This window comes from Phragmites australis, chromosome 4, assembly GCF_958298935.1.
Source record: "Phragmites australis chromosome 4, lpPhrAust1.1, whole genome shotgun sequence".
NCBI classification, from domain to species: domain Eukaryota; kingdom Viridiplantae; phylum Streptophyta; class Magnoliopsida; order Poales; family Poaceae; genus Phragmites; species Phragmites australis.
The window spans coordinates 38203072-38214976 of NC_084924.1; the positions used below are offsets into that span (position 1 = coordinate 38203072).

Genomic DNA, 11905 nt, shown 5'->3' on the forward strand with positions numbered 1-11905 from the left:
TGTTTGTTGAATTGTGAAGAGATATAAAAAAGATTGATTTTGGATAATTCTCTATATGAAATATAAATGGTGCAATTTAACTATCCGCCGAAGACGCTCTTACAATCTGAGTAGGTGCGTACAAGCCCAAACAGTCACGGGCGCGCTCTCTCTCTGGGTCTCGGATGTCAGTGTCAGGCTTTGAACAGAGCCCAGGGCCAACACCCAAGGAGAACCCAGGACACGAGTCGTGGATGACGGCACCCGCCACCCAAAACCAGAACGAAGCAGACGCAAGGGGCGGGTAGGATTTTAGCCGCCGGCGATGGCCCTCCCCTCCGCCCTGCTCCGCCGCCTCCTCCGCAGCTCCACCCAGCCTCCTCCTCCGTATTTCGTGCCACCTTCTGCTCCTCCTCCTCCGGCCCGTCACCCACCCCGCCTCCTCCATCCTCCATATTCAGCGACGACACTGAGGTCGCCAACGTGCCACCGCTCACCCCCAAGCTCTTCGTCAGCGGTAACATCTCTCCCCTCTCCTGTCCCGCCCCGCCCAACTCATTCTCCTCCGCACCGTAGTTAGAAGATAGCCTCAGGAAACGCAAACTCATGGTATTTTTTTTTTAAATCAGGCCTGCTTGTGTGTGCTGTGAATTTGTGATCTTACACTGTCCTGGCAAATTAGAGCTGTCGATACTTCAGTGCCTTTATACAATGATTGTATGAGCAGTCCAATGCACTACTAGAGATAACCAATATCCCATCGAAGTTTTCAGATCTGCTACTACAATTTACATTCCCATATCAGCAGCTCCTGCATCGTTAAATCCTATTGACTTGTGTGTTTGCCTTGCTTGCGTTGTACAGTATCATTGTAAAAGTAGTCTTATTTCATTTATGTTGTAGTTGGATTCTGTGCTCAGTAAGTATTAACTCTCAGGAAGTAGCAGCTCCCAGTTCATTTTTGCTTTTAGGTTTCCCAAAAAAAAATCGCTTTTAGGCTCATAATGTCTGCTTGATGCTGTTCTACACAGGCCTTTCAAGGCTAACAACAGATGAAAAGCTTAAAGGGCGCATTTGCTCCTTTCGGGAGACTCCTTGAAGGTACAAGGCCTTGCTTCAAGTAGTAATGTTCCGATCATTGTTCATCCTTTTCCTCATTGCTAATTGTAGTGTGCTGATATTGCTTTGTGCAGTGAAAGTCGTGACAGATGGTATTTCTGGGAGGTCCAAGGGTTTCGGTTTCGTGAGATATGCCACCATAGACGAGGCTGAAAATGCGCGGCAGGGGATGAACGCCAAGTTTCTGGATGGGCGGGTCATTTTTGTCGACCATGCTAAACCAAGGCAACCAAAGCCTGCTGCAGCAGGATACCCATTCATCACCCGCAGGCTTCACAACGAACAAGACTGTAGGTTGGTGTGGTTAGTCGCATTGAACTGTCATTATACAGCACAAAACTTGACGAAGGATTTAATCAGGGACATCAGGGAGGAGTTTTATTTGATATGGGCAAGAAGAGTTGAAGATACAATTCTCATCTGTTTGGTGTCTCCCTTGTGTTTTTAGATTTTCATCCTCATTGTTCTAGCGGGTGATGAACTCCTTTCCTTTTGACTTTGTATTGCAAATTTGCTACTTATGAATACAAAATATATGATGTTAATTCGATCTTGTGTACATGGTTGCTCATCCGTTTACCTGTGAGGGCTTCCCTATTGTTTCAGTTTATCATAGACGCCAACCCAGACATTTGGCTAAGCTCTTCCAGCCGTTGGTTTAATCGATCCAGACTGGATGTAGTCATGTAGATTAATGGAACTTACAGTTCAGAGCTATGGACTGCTTATATGAAACCATCGAATTGGATCCTTGATATCGAACTATCGGGCTAGATAAACTTGGCGTGTAGACGTGCTATGATCCGAAGTTCTACAGAGATATGGCATGCTTACACATTGATGACGAATAGGACACATACCAGTGTTCAGACCTAATTCTCTAAGGTGTAGAAACACCGATGCCGAAATGATCCGAAGTGTAGAAACATTACTAACCGAGAACTCGGACACATTGTACAGAACAATATAGAACACTAACCTTTGCAAGGCAAGCACGATCGGTGGAACTTGCAGTTCAGAGAGAGATTATCAGCACAATGACCGGGACAATTATGAGCACGCATTGCGGCAACCTACAAAGGACATCGTAAATATCCAAGTATACCCAGGAGTTATCAAGTGGAGCTCAACGAACCCGGCGGGGGAGGGGGGGAGGGCATGGCTAGACAGCGAAAATAAATTCGAGGGCTGAACTGCCTTTACATGTCAGAGAAGCAAAGCATCTGGGAGCACTGGGACATGACAGGTGAGGGCACCTGCTGCCATCACACCAGGCTGGAAACATGTGTGGCAATTGGCAAATGACGCCCAGCGCCCCAGCAACCGACTCAGCGAGTGAGTACTCATTTAGGTTCTATAGAAGTTACAAAAAAATTAAACAGAAAACTTACGTCTCCAATCTCTACTTTCTACAAAGGTAGCAATCTGAATCATCTCCAAGACTAAGCTACACAGAACTTCTCTTCCATGGAGAACGATTTCCCTTTTTGAAATAGTATAAACAACATAAGATTATATTTGCTCAAGCAAGTGATTTCTGCACCAAGATTAGGTTCTCGAACATCACCAAGGGGTGCCTCTCCAGCATTGACTTCTTCTGCAACAGGCACAACAACAATAGAGCGGTAACAATGTTATTAGTGGAACCATGCCAATATTGTTATATTCAGTTAGTCTTGGTTCCGAAACTTAACATTTTCATCATTTCACGAACCATAGGAACACGCAACAAAGAGGATGTGATTACCTCTTCAGCTGATAAAATGGTGAACCCAAGCTTCTCAGACCAGATTGGCGCCATTTCAGGATCAACAGGCACCGTAAGTAAGTTTATGTTCCAGGTCCTCAAACGTTCCTCGATTGACTTTAGGAGAAGTACAAAGTAGCCCTGCAAAAAGAGACCAAACAGTAAGAATGACAGTTTTGCCACGCAGATAGATTATCACTGAAGTGATTTCATTCAGAATTATCAAAAAACAAAGGCATTATCACATGTCAGACCTTAAAAAGAAAAAAAAAGATTATATGTACTCCTAGATGAGTAAAGGAAGCGAAGGTAGGCAAAAGTGATCAAATATAAGAGTATTTACGAATTTACAAAAAGTGAAAACACTGCACAAAATATCTGCAAAATGACTCATGCTTCATGTTCAAAGCATATTCCATTTTTTTAAAAAGTACTTTATTTATTGTTTAAAGCTGAAGCAGAAACCTATCAGGTGCTCTATTGATATTTAATCGGTACTATTGTCAGTAGCTCATGACGTTCAACTGTTGTAGTCACAGCATCCCTCCTGTTGTTCTTCTCTTTTTTTTTTTTTGAGGAAAAGTGAGACATGCAATATTATATTTACATCAGATAGCTGACAACATTCACTACGGAGTATATGGCTCAAATCCATTTCTACCTTCTTCCTGCACTCACGACGAGTAGCAATAAGAACCAGTTCTGCAAGTTCTTCTGTACGCACTTTCAGAATTGCAGCAGACACAACATGTGCACTGCAATAAAACCAAAAGGGGGTAAAGTAAGAATACCAACAACAAAAAGTAATACAATTCACAAGCATTTTTAATTACGATTTCAGATAGCTAACTATCTGCAGTTTATTTTGGCCTACTTTTTGCCAAGTTTGGATGCAGAACTACACAAATGCAAAGATTGAAGGCATAACAGATGCATTACTGTGCGCAGACCAGACGAGCACAATGCCATAATAATGAAACGACTGGCCAGAAGAGCACCACCTTACAGTTAATGCTGCACAATACATTCCTCGAAAATCCTTCTCTCCATCTACATCTTTTCTGCAAACATTGAAGTTTCGATTATTTACTCTGGCATTAATAGAAAACAAAAGGACTACAGGAAAATGCAGATCCATGTGCCTATTCATACAACAGTTAAGAGTTGGCAAATAAGCAAGAACCTACGCGTTAACCATATCTGCTATGACATCACTGTGCTCGGCAGTAGTTTCTGCAAATGCATCCTATAAAACACGAAGATCAATTTGAGACTATAGCAGCCGAGAAGCTACTGACAAGCAGATGCAAAATTGACAGCTGAAAAAAGAACTTACTTTGAAGATATCAATGACCTGAGGCATGTAGTGGTGTACATTGCTGCTCGTGTTCATTCCACTTAAAATTCGCCAACAAATGTTGGACCTTATTTGTCTGAGGAAGGCAATCTCTTCACACTTTTCCAGTCCTTCGCCTAGACGGGCACGAAGCAATTGGCATTTTTCACAGCACAAGAAGCGAAATTGCATATATTCTTCCAAAACTTTCAGAGCCCCCTGAAAGTTTAATAAATATAACCATTCAGCAATATCTTTCACAATGATAAGCTTTCCTTCCCCATATATAAATAGAATGGTCACATACCTTCCTTTTTTTGAGTCCATTGTTGTAACACTTCACATGGCATGGTCTCTCACACTGTAAATAGTAATAAAGCAAAACTTGCAAGCCAGAAATCTAACTATCAAATGAATACATAGGATATAACCATCCAATAGAACAGACCTGGTTGCAGAAGACAATCATGTCTGGATCGATATTTCCAATCGTGGTGCGGCCATCTCTGATATTATGTAAAGATGCAATTTTGGATATAAAGGAGGTCACCTATCATGTCAATTCTACCAATGAAACGTATGCTTATTCTTAGTATCTTACCCACATAAATAGCAGCTCTCTGTTTCGACCACTCTCTCTTGTAATGTTCTTTTCAGGGGAACAATAGGTCCACTGGTGGTAGAAGATTCTTTCCCAAAACCTGTAATACAACAGGAAGAGGCTCTCAAATATTTACTCAAACACAAAAGCTCTACGACCATTCCCTCCTTGCCTAAAGGTAATACAATTAAATCTACGCAGCACAGCCTTCAACCAAAAATCTATCTGTACGAAGGAAGCAAAACAAGGCCTGCGGTCAGCGAAGTCAGTTATTGCAACTGGATAATGCAAAGTCCAAGTGTAACCACTCTGCTCACTTCTTCAAACAAATATTCTGAATCTTTTTAATATACCGAGCAGAAAATATTTTAGTATTAAAATTGAGTATACTGTATAAGCAGAAGGTACATCAAACGAGTAAATCACACACTTTGATCATGAATGCACGAAAAGAGAATATAAGTTAGCATTTCTATACACTAGATAGCCAATGGATTCATTCAAGTGAAAAAAAAACCCAAATAGTAAGGAACAAATCGGGGATGTGCAATACAACCCTATAGATTGAATGAAGAGACTGTATCAAACCAAATTAAGTGGGGGAAAAATGGAACTCGGAAGGCAGAATAACAGACACTGATGATTGCAAAAGGAAAAGAAACTCCAAGTGAACAAGAAAATCTGAAATTTATATCCCAACACAGATAAAACGCTAACTACAACCAACAATATACACAACTACGGTATCTCATCTCAAGATATTAGCCAATGAATAGGACCACAACTTGACAAGCTCTTGGCAAAGCAAGAACAATGGCCTTGGAAGGTAAAACAAATGATGGGAGTAGTAAAGCCACCCAGAATAGGAGACCCCTGGCTTGAAAACCACATTGCCATCCCAAAAGTTGCGCTATTCCACTACTCCTTTCCTCTTCATCGCTATGGCCAGGTAAGATGGGCAAGAATCACCGAGCTGTCTAGTCACTACCCATCATCCTTTTCTCCCTAGAAGTTTTTTAGACAAGAGACCCTAGGAGTATGGATAAATGCAAGCTTTCCAATCCACAGGATGGATTCTAGCAGAACCAAACTATTCTCCTCGTGAAGTGGGATGCTGTTCACCATGCCCTGCCCTCTGCAGAAGTTTGGGTCACAGGTCACAAGTAACGAAAGTCTCGCCTTGAGAAACCTCCATGAGGGGATTACCTTATTACCCTTTCATCCATATTTTATTTGTTTTCAACATTAGAAATGGCAAATGCCCAGTGCCAATAGTTCACTACCAGCAGTGCCTCTGTGCTGAAGCGTTTCCTTCTATCTCAGATATCAACCTCATAGTCCTAAAATAGTTCAATTCCTAAAGTGAACCCAATAATCCAAGGCCACAAACAAAACCATCAACTGGAACAGTTAGAACCATATATATCTATCTCTTACCAAAAGTTGAACAAAAAACCTTCGAGCCAAACTTAACAATGCAGTATTCGGATAAGTAAAAACAATTTGATATGACAACTGATAATCATGAATATTTCCCACGTTGGGCTGAACTTGGGCTTGGATTGGGTTCGGGCTTGTTAACGGGATGGGCTTGGGCAAAGCTCAAGCCCAATCTGGGATGGTCTTGCCACAATATAGATAGTTAAATTTCTTTTTTCTTTATACATGGAGAGACTGCAAATTCAGATTCGTTTCTTTCCTTAAAAAATTAATAAGGAAGCAAGCAAGCTCTTACCTACCAGGTCCTACAGACTACAGACAACTAAAAAGATAGTAAGCTATCAAAGAAGTCAAAATGCAGAGAAAACAGAAAATAGGATAATCTTCTCTCCTAAGTGGTGAACTGATGGTGCATTATTGCAGCAGGATACCCTCCTTTAAACAAGGCAACACAAAGGCATCAACCAATATATGCCCAGAGCATTCACAAAGGCCACAGTGAGGTAGTTACTCATTCAGAAGAGATCATGAACCATAGCCACTCAACACGCAACAGATAAAATAATCTGCACCGGGTTATTTAATGAAATAAATAGAAAATATAAATGACCTGTTGTAATGAACATAGCATACATAACACCCATTAAGTTACCTGAAGAAGTAAAGTTAGGGTAGTCATCAACGCCAGAAAAAGTTATGTTGCTGATTCCATCTGAATTCAAACGATCTTGCAATTGCAGTGCTAGCTTATGAAGTGTTAATCCTTCCGAAGTATAAATGTTACGATACCTGAAACATGAAATATTCACCACTACACACTAAAACACCCAAGAGCTCTTTTTGACTCGAAATTATTACAAGCACTCTAATGAACGACACTCTGAATTTTAAACTCTTCTATGAGTAACAAAGTTTAAGCTAGGATCAATTTCTTTCTAAAATGGTTGTGCTTACGGTTGCCGTCTTCTCCCCATGCCAGCGTGTTCTTCAAAGTGTGAAGGAGTAAACTGGAGTCAACAAAGAACAACACAAACGTCCATTGGTCCTTGAGCAGAATAAATACACCGTAAGAATAAAGTTTGCCAATTGCTTAGTTTGGTACCTCTTCATTGCAGCAATCACATACTATACCTGTCCCCCGCTTATGCCCTTGCTTTAGAGCCTATAAAACAGGAAGTATGAGTGCTCGTAAGAGTGCTACTCAGATGTGAGAAAGAGACTATCTATATAGTTCATGTAACTATCAAGAGGACCTCTCCGTTCTTCAGCTTGTAAGTCAAAAGAGTATTATCTGGAAGGCCACCCTCCTTGAAAAGCAGCGGATGCAAAGTAGTATCCCTGAGGTAAAAAGAAAACAAACAAGATTAATGGGTTATGCATCAGGGTTCAATCCAATTGCCACGTAAAAGTACCAAGTTTTCTCCATTGTTTGCAGAAAGATCCCCTAAATGTTACAAATGTCAAGCAAATGCTGTAAGTTAAACCTTTTACCTCGTTTTTGGTTCTTTTGACTTTGAGCCTATGCTGTGGTCTGAGGGAAGCTCTTGAGTGATTGTTGCTGGACTTGATAAAGAAATCCCTAAATTTATGGGATCATGTTTTGAATAGTCAGGTATAACCACAATAGGTCCTGGAGAATTAGGCTTTACACCATCGATGCTGAGAGGACCTGCCGTGTTCTCACTAGGAGGTTTTTTAGTGTCCTTCTTTGATGTGCCAGTACAGAGGTCAGAAATTCCTTTCTCAGGGCTTCCACTCATCGTTGGAGTTGAAGTCTCAGTGCCTTCTCGTTTCAACTGTCTCTCAGACCGCCGCCTGAATGCACTCCAATTCAGGTTTGAAATGCTACTGCTGGCAGATTCTTTCAAGTAGTCTGTCAAACTACAACCTATCTCCCCCACAACTGACCCCCGTGAACTATTAGTGAGGTTTCAAAGAAAGCTGAAGTTAGTCTATGGTGCATTATGATTACTCAAATGTAATTGACAGCAAATCAGCAGTATAATTCACAAAATGGTGAAAAGACTGGAAAAAAAGGTAGCAGGAATAGCTAGTTCCAAGTTAAGTACCATTTTTTACTGAAAAATGTATGGCATTAAGGTTGAAGCCATCCCTTGCAAGGTTTATGGGCTTACCAAGCATATGCAAAAGTTCAAGCCCCAGAACAATAGGTAGACATAGACGCATAGAAAATACATAGTTCTTGCAAATATCAACGCATGTCATATAGGTATTTTTATAGAAGATTCGTAGTAATTTTGGATACACTATAACTTACCTTTGAGTTGAACAATGATCTGAAGCCACAGCATCTAAATCATCTTTCCTCTTTTGAAATGAAGCTAAATTATCAACACGATGAAAGATATGCAAAGAGAAAGATTAGCAGGTTCTGGACAACACACAAAGTTACAAAAGATATTCGCTGAAATACCTTTCCACTTGTTATACTCAATCATATTAGGAGGGAAACCAATTGTTTCTTCAATAAATTCCCCAAGCACGTTAAGTTTATAATGTTTCAGTGCTTTCACCACCCTATAGAGAGAAATCCCAGTTTCCAAGAAGATGTGATCATTTTGATTGTTGGATAACTCACCAGAATGCTGCTCAAACTCGCATGCATTCAAAATCTACAATTTTATCAAACATCGCAAGGTCAGGTACAACTTTTAAACAATTTACAGACAGAGGCATGACAGTTACGTTCCATGCAGTACTGAATGTAACAGAAAGCTTACCTGGCTACTGTAACCACATTCCGAGCAGCCACAAGAATACCCTTGTCCATTTATTCGTCCAATTTTCTCCACCTAAAGATCATCAAATGAAGCATATGTGCCGTCCTTGATATATATATATATTTTATAAAACTATGTAATCAATCAGCATCCACGCTGAATCTACAATCCTACTGCCAGCAGGAACAACACAAACCTCATTTTTCTTGTAGGTCACCTTGAAACCTTCAAGAAGCCCAGTGGACAGCAATCCTCTAACATCCTTAAGGTAACTTTCTAGCTGATACTTTGTTTCTGTCACCCGCACTTTAACAGGAGTGATTGTCGACAAACTATAATACCTAGGTTGCTCACCAGCTCCATTTCTTATCTCTTCAGCATCAAGCATTGCATGGTCACCACCTGCTGCATCCTTGATCTCTTCAGCAGAAGGCCCATCCTTGATCTCTTCAGCAGAAGGCCCTTCAACCCCACACATAGGATCCAAATTAGTGGCTGAACCACTTCCCCTGCTCAAAAAAGAAAGGATTATGCGGGTGTGTATTTATGTGTATTAGTAGTGAGGCCTTTTAAGAGTTTGTAAAACCTTGTAGGGGCTTAAGTGTAAAACAACCATGCAATATAGTAGAGAAAAAACAGAGAGAGGGGAGTAGTCTAGAACAATCCCAATTTCCTATCGTGTGTCCTGTGTTCTTCCTCATTTCTCAAATCACTCCCTAAATTCTGCAGATTAAGACTGAAATAACCCTGCTACGTGTTTTTACTAAGGGATAATTGGATAAATTCTTGTCCAATTCCATCAGTTTATCATCGCACACATCTCCAGGAGTCCCAGTAAGGGCTTAAGAACTTTGCTATGAAATTACACCATTGCACTGATAGTTCCAAGCACAAATCGACCAGGGGAATCGCTCACCTCAAACCAAGTAGACACAAGCTGGCCTTCTCCTCCTCGGTCAGCATCTCCACGTCCTCCCGCGTCGGCGCCGAAAGGGGTTCCGCCGTCACGCCGTCAACCTGAACCCCATTCGTCTCCCAGCTCGCCGTCGCGCCCGGCTGCTGCTCCTGACGCGGCCCCTGCGGCGCAGGCGACGCTTCCGCGGAGTACACAGTCATGGACACCCCAGCCGCCCGAAACTCCTCAGGGAACGCCTCGGCAGGCACGTTCCTGAGCGCCTGGAAGAGGTCGTAGCGCGATTTGCCGTTGCGGAGGAAGATGCGGCCGTTCTGGTTCCTCGACACCACTCCCGCGTGCTTCTCGAACTGCAGCGCCGACAGCACCTGGGCGGCGCGGAGAAAAAAACCCCTCAATTTCCAGCACAAAACCACAAAACCGGTAAATTGTTCCTGGCGATCGAGCTGACCTTGCGGTGGTAGCCGCAGGAGACGGAGGCGGCGCAGGCGCAGGCGTAGCGGCCAGCGGTGACGAAGCCCTCGAGCGTGGCCTGCGCGCGGTGGCGGAGCTGTTAAAACCAAAGCGAGGCGAGGCGGCGGCGGGGAGCGCGTGCGTGCGTGGGCTCGCCCGAACCGGGTCGAGTGGGTTTTGGGTCGGCTTACTCATACTGTGCCTCTCGAAGCGGTACGTGACGGGGACGCTCGGGAGGAACGGGAGGAGGTCCTGGACGGAGCTGATCTCAACGCTCGGCGCTGCCATCGCGTCGCGCTGTTCGGGCGGCGGAATCCGATCGAGATTGACCCGCCTCACGACCGGCAGTGCCGAAATTTGGATGGAGGCGACATCGCCGGTTGGGGAGGTGGTTTCGTTCCAAAGCTGAGCCGTTCGAGGGGGAAGTTGGTCCAGACGACAGCAAAGACGAGAAGAGGGGTTTCCGACTTTCCGTTCCGAGGTCTAGATGGGATCGGGCCGTACATGCCACGGTAGCCACAGGAGGCAGCGCCGGCGCCGGCGCCGGCGTAGCCGCCGGGCGTGACGAAGCCCTCGAGCGTAGCCTGGGCACGCGCAAGGGAAGATATATGTGTATCAGGGGTCTCCGATGCAAGGTTTTTTTTTTTATCCAAAAGATAAATCTTTTCACAGGGTGCTAAGCTAGATATGTCATGAGTGCTTGCTGCCTTAGCGAAAAACACTCCAACGTCTGGTTTTCTGAGAATTCTAAAGGTAGGACCCAGAAGAAATAAAATAATCTTTTCATTACTTTCGTCGCCTCATCTATCACTAAAGCTGCTAAATGGATCATGTCTACTGGACCGATCTAAGGCACGATACTGCAGTCATGGCACGGCCCGAGCCAAGATGGGCCAGCATGGCACGAGGTTACGGCTGGGTCAAGCGTGCGGCACGACACGGCCTGGCTGAGTCGGGTTGGCACGAGCACGACTCAGCCCTGGTCGGCACGGGCACGACACAATCCGGTCCGACACGTATGGACCTGACTATTTTCTAATATATATATATATATAAATATAATTTTGTAGCTATTTTTTTTATCTATTTTCTATATTTTTATCTATTTATATATATATATTAATTTTGTAGCTATTTTTTATTTTAACGGGCTTGCTGTGCCGAGGGGCCGTCCATGTGCCGTTGGATCGCCCGTGGAGCTGTGCCCGCTGTGCCTGTCGTGCCTACCGAGCCGTAATCGTGTCCGAGCCGACCCGACATGGCACGGTGACTGACGGGCCGTGTCGTGGGCCGAGGGGAGGCACGTGGGTCGGCACGGCACATCTGTTACAGTAGCCGGACCGTTCGGACCGTGTCGTAGCCGAGTCGGGCTCGCATTGAGCCGACCCGAGTGGCCCATTTAGCCATCTCTGCCTATCACCTCTACGACTCTATCTCCTACCCCGACCTCCCCCTCCCCGCTTGAGCTAACAAGCAGAAAGTTTTTTAGTGTGTTTAGTCTAGTTGCCTATTTTTATCCAGCCTTGTCTAGTAAAGACAAGAAAGTATATTTAGTTTTTTTTTTCTTGTGATTGCA

At 43.6% G+C, this 11905-nt stretch overlaps 1 protein-coding gene and 1 pseudogene across 3 annotated transcripts; one reads left to right on the forward strand and one right to left on the reverse strand.

Annotated features, from left to right (window-relative positions):
• The first annotated feature begins 201 nt into the window (after positions 1-201).
• LOC133914383 (organelle RRM domain-containing protein 2, mitochondrial-like) lies at positions 202-1630 on the forward strand (annotated as a pseudogene).
• Positions 1631-2249: 619 nt separating this feature from the next.
• On the reverse strand, positions 2250-10939 carry LOC133916390 (uncharacterized). Of its 3 annotated transcripts, XM_062360036.1 has the most exons (22): positions 10525-10938; positions 10328-10408; positions 9880-10244; positions 9160-9472; positions 8964-9035; positions 8657-8855; positions 8501-8564; positions 7892-8139; positions 7714-7801; positions 7476-7560; positions 7325-7384; positions 7177-7229; positions 6875-7011; positions 4783-4882; positions 4630-4687; positions 4489-4542; positions 4182-4400; positions 4033-4091; positions 3847-3906; positions 3507-3600; positions 2846-2986; positions 2250-2695 (listed from the first exon to the last, which is right to left on the reverse strand). In XM_062360036.1, the coding sequence occupies exons 1-22, from the start codon at positions 10615-10617 to the stop codon at positions 2621-2623; spliced, it is 2718 nt and encodes a 905-aa protein (XP_062216020.1). In that variant the 5' UTR covers positions 10618-10938; the 3' UTR covers positions 2250-2620. The 3 variants fall into 3 exon arrangements, with proteins under 3 accessions (XP_062216020.1, XP_062216019.1, XP_062216021.1); XM_062360035.1 differs by having other exon boundaries at positions 7714-8139; positions 10525-10937; XM_062360037.1 differs by lacking the exon at positions 2250-2695 and having other exon boundaries at positions 3852-3906; positions 7714-8139; positions 10525-10939.
• Between the last annotated feature and the right edge of the window lie 966 nt (positions 10940-11905).

Excerpts from the sequence above, each read along its gene's own strand:
- LOC133916390 (XM_062360035.1), bottom strand. The coding sequence starts at position 10,617 with ATGGCAGCGCCGAGCGTTGAGATCAGCTCCGTCCAGGACCTCCTCCCG. Across the intron at positions 8,856-8,963 it reads AATGTGGTTACAGTAGCCAG|ATTTTGAATGCATGCGAGTT; the intron begins GTAAGCTTTCTG and ends ATAAAATTGTAG. Across the intron at positions 4,688-4,782 it reads GAGAGCTGCTATTTATGTGG|AGATGGCCGCACCACGATTG; the intron begins GTAAGATACTAA and ends ACATAATATCAG.